At 46.5% G+C, this 1,502-nt stretch overlaps 1 protein-coding gene across 1 annotated transcript in view; it reads left to right on the forward strand.

Moving 5' to 3' along the window:
- CD38 (CD38 molecule) overlaps positions 1 to 1,502 on the forward strand; it is a 33,104-nt gene that overhangs the window by 22,250 nt on the left and 9,352 nt on the right. The window contains exon 2 of the mRNA XM_006101511.3: positions 116 to 245. Coding sequence (XP_006101573.1) covers positions 116 to 245 — 130 coding nt within the window. The remainder of the gene's footprint in view (positions 1 to 115; positions 246 to 1,502) is intronic.

Consider the following 1,502-nt stretch of genomic DNA (forward strand, 5'->3'; position numbering starts at 1 on the left):
ATATTTCCCGGGGGGGGGGGGGGGGGGCGGAAGGGGGCAGGTAACTATGCTCCAAAAGTATGTTCGAAATCTAATTATTCATGCTTCACTCTATTTTCCATGTTTTATCTCACAGACATAAAGACTGCGGCCAGATAGGGAAGGCATTCACGAATGCGTTTCTTTCCAAGGATCCTTGTAACAGTTCAGAGCAAGACTACCAGCTGCTGCTGAAGCTGACCAATCAAACCACACCCTGTCACACGGTAACTAGGTCAAGTTCTTGGTTTTAAAACTGAGGCTGAAAGCCAGAGGGAAGAGGTCACAGGACCAAAGATTGACCAGGATGAGGGAGGAGGGAAATCTGGACAAAAGAATGTAGGTGTGGCCCGAACTGGTTTGGCTCAGTGGATAGAGCGTCAGCCTGCGGACTGAAAGGTCCCAGGTAATATTCCGACCAAGGGCATGTACCTTGGTTGCGGGCACATCCCCAGTAGGAGGTGTGCAAGAGGCAGCTGATCGATGTTTCTCTTTCTCTCTCATTGATGTTTCTAACTTTCTATCCCTCTCTCTTCCTCTCTGTAAAAAATCAATAAAATATATTTTAAAAAAAGAAAAGAATGTAGGTGTGGTTGGCGGGGATGGAGTTTATGGGGCTCATGGGAGAATAGGATGTGAGTAGGATTTAGGGCATTGGGGGAAGGGAGGTAAGAGAGAGAAATGGGATCACCCAAAGAGGAAAGGACACTTGGTTAAAAATCAGGCAAAACAAACAAACAAACAAAAACAACAACAACAAAAAACCCCAACAGGAAACCCAATCCAAACCAAACAAAAAGAACCCAACTTTAGCTAATTACAAAACTCTCCCTGACCTCTGGTGATAAGAACAACAACAAAAACAAAACAGCAACAACAAGACAACCGCCACTTTTGCACTTGCCATCCTGTGAAACAAGCAGATCTGGTGCTACCCTGCCCCCCCTATTTCACCAGTGAGAAAGTGAATCCTGGGGGGTAGGTGACCAGTTGAAATGGCATGAGATTTGGAGCCTGGGTTTTAGTACTTTGAGTGAATCTCTTCTGAAGTCAGCACTGGCGGTGAAAATTCAACCTGCCCCCAGTCATCTTTGTGAAGCCCTTAAGCTGGATGACAGCCTCTCCTCCTCCCAGGGCTAGAGCTGGAATTCCTGGAGCAGGAGACCTCACCCAAAAGAGATGCCCGGTACACAGACACCTGGGTGACACTGTTGAAGGAGAGACTGTGCACCAGGCATGGGACAGAGCACTTTATTTGCATTGTCTCATTTAATCCTTCAGCATCCAAGAGCTTCTTACAATTATTTTTGTTACCATTGTACAGATGGGGAAAGTGAGGTTTTGGGAGGCTGTGGGTGTCCCAGGTCAGACAGCAAATCAGCAGCGATGCTGGGCTTCAAACCACACTCTCCACAGCCTCCGAGTTTGAGTAAATAGATTCATGGAGCTGAAGAGCATTCTGAAATTTGATTGTTTGTACCTTA

Source organism: Myotis lucifugus, unplaced genomic scaffold (assembly GCF_000147115.1).
Source record: "Myotis lucifugus unplaced genomic scaffold, Myoluc2.0 scaffold_367, whole genome shotgun sequence".
NCBI lineage: Eukaryota > Metazoa > Chordata > Mammalia > Chiroptera > Vespertilionidae > Myotis > Myotis lucifugus.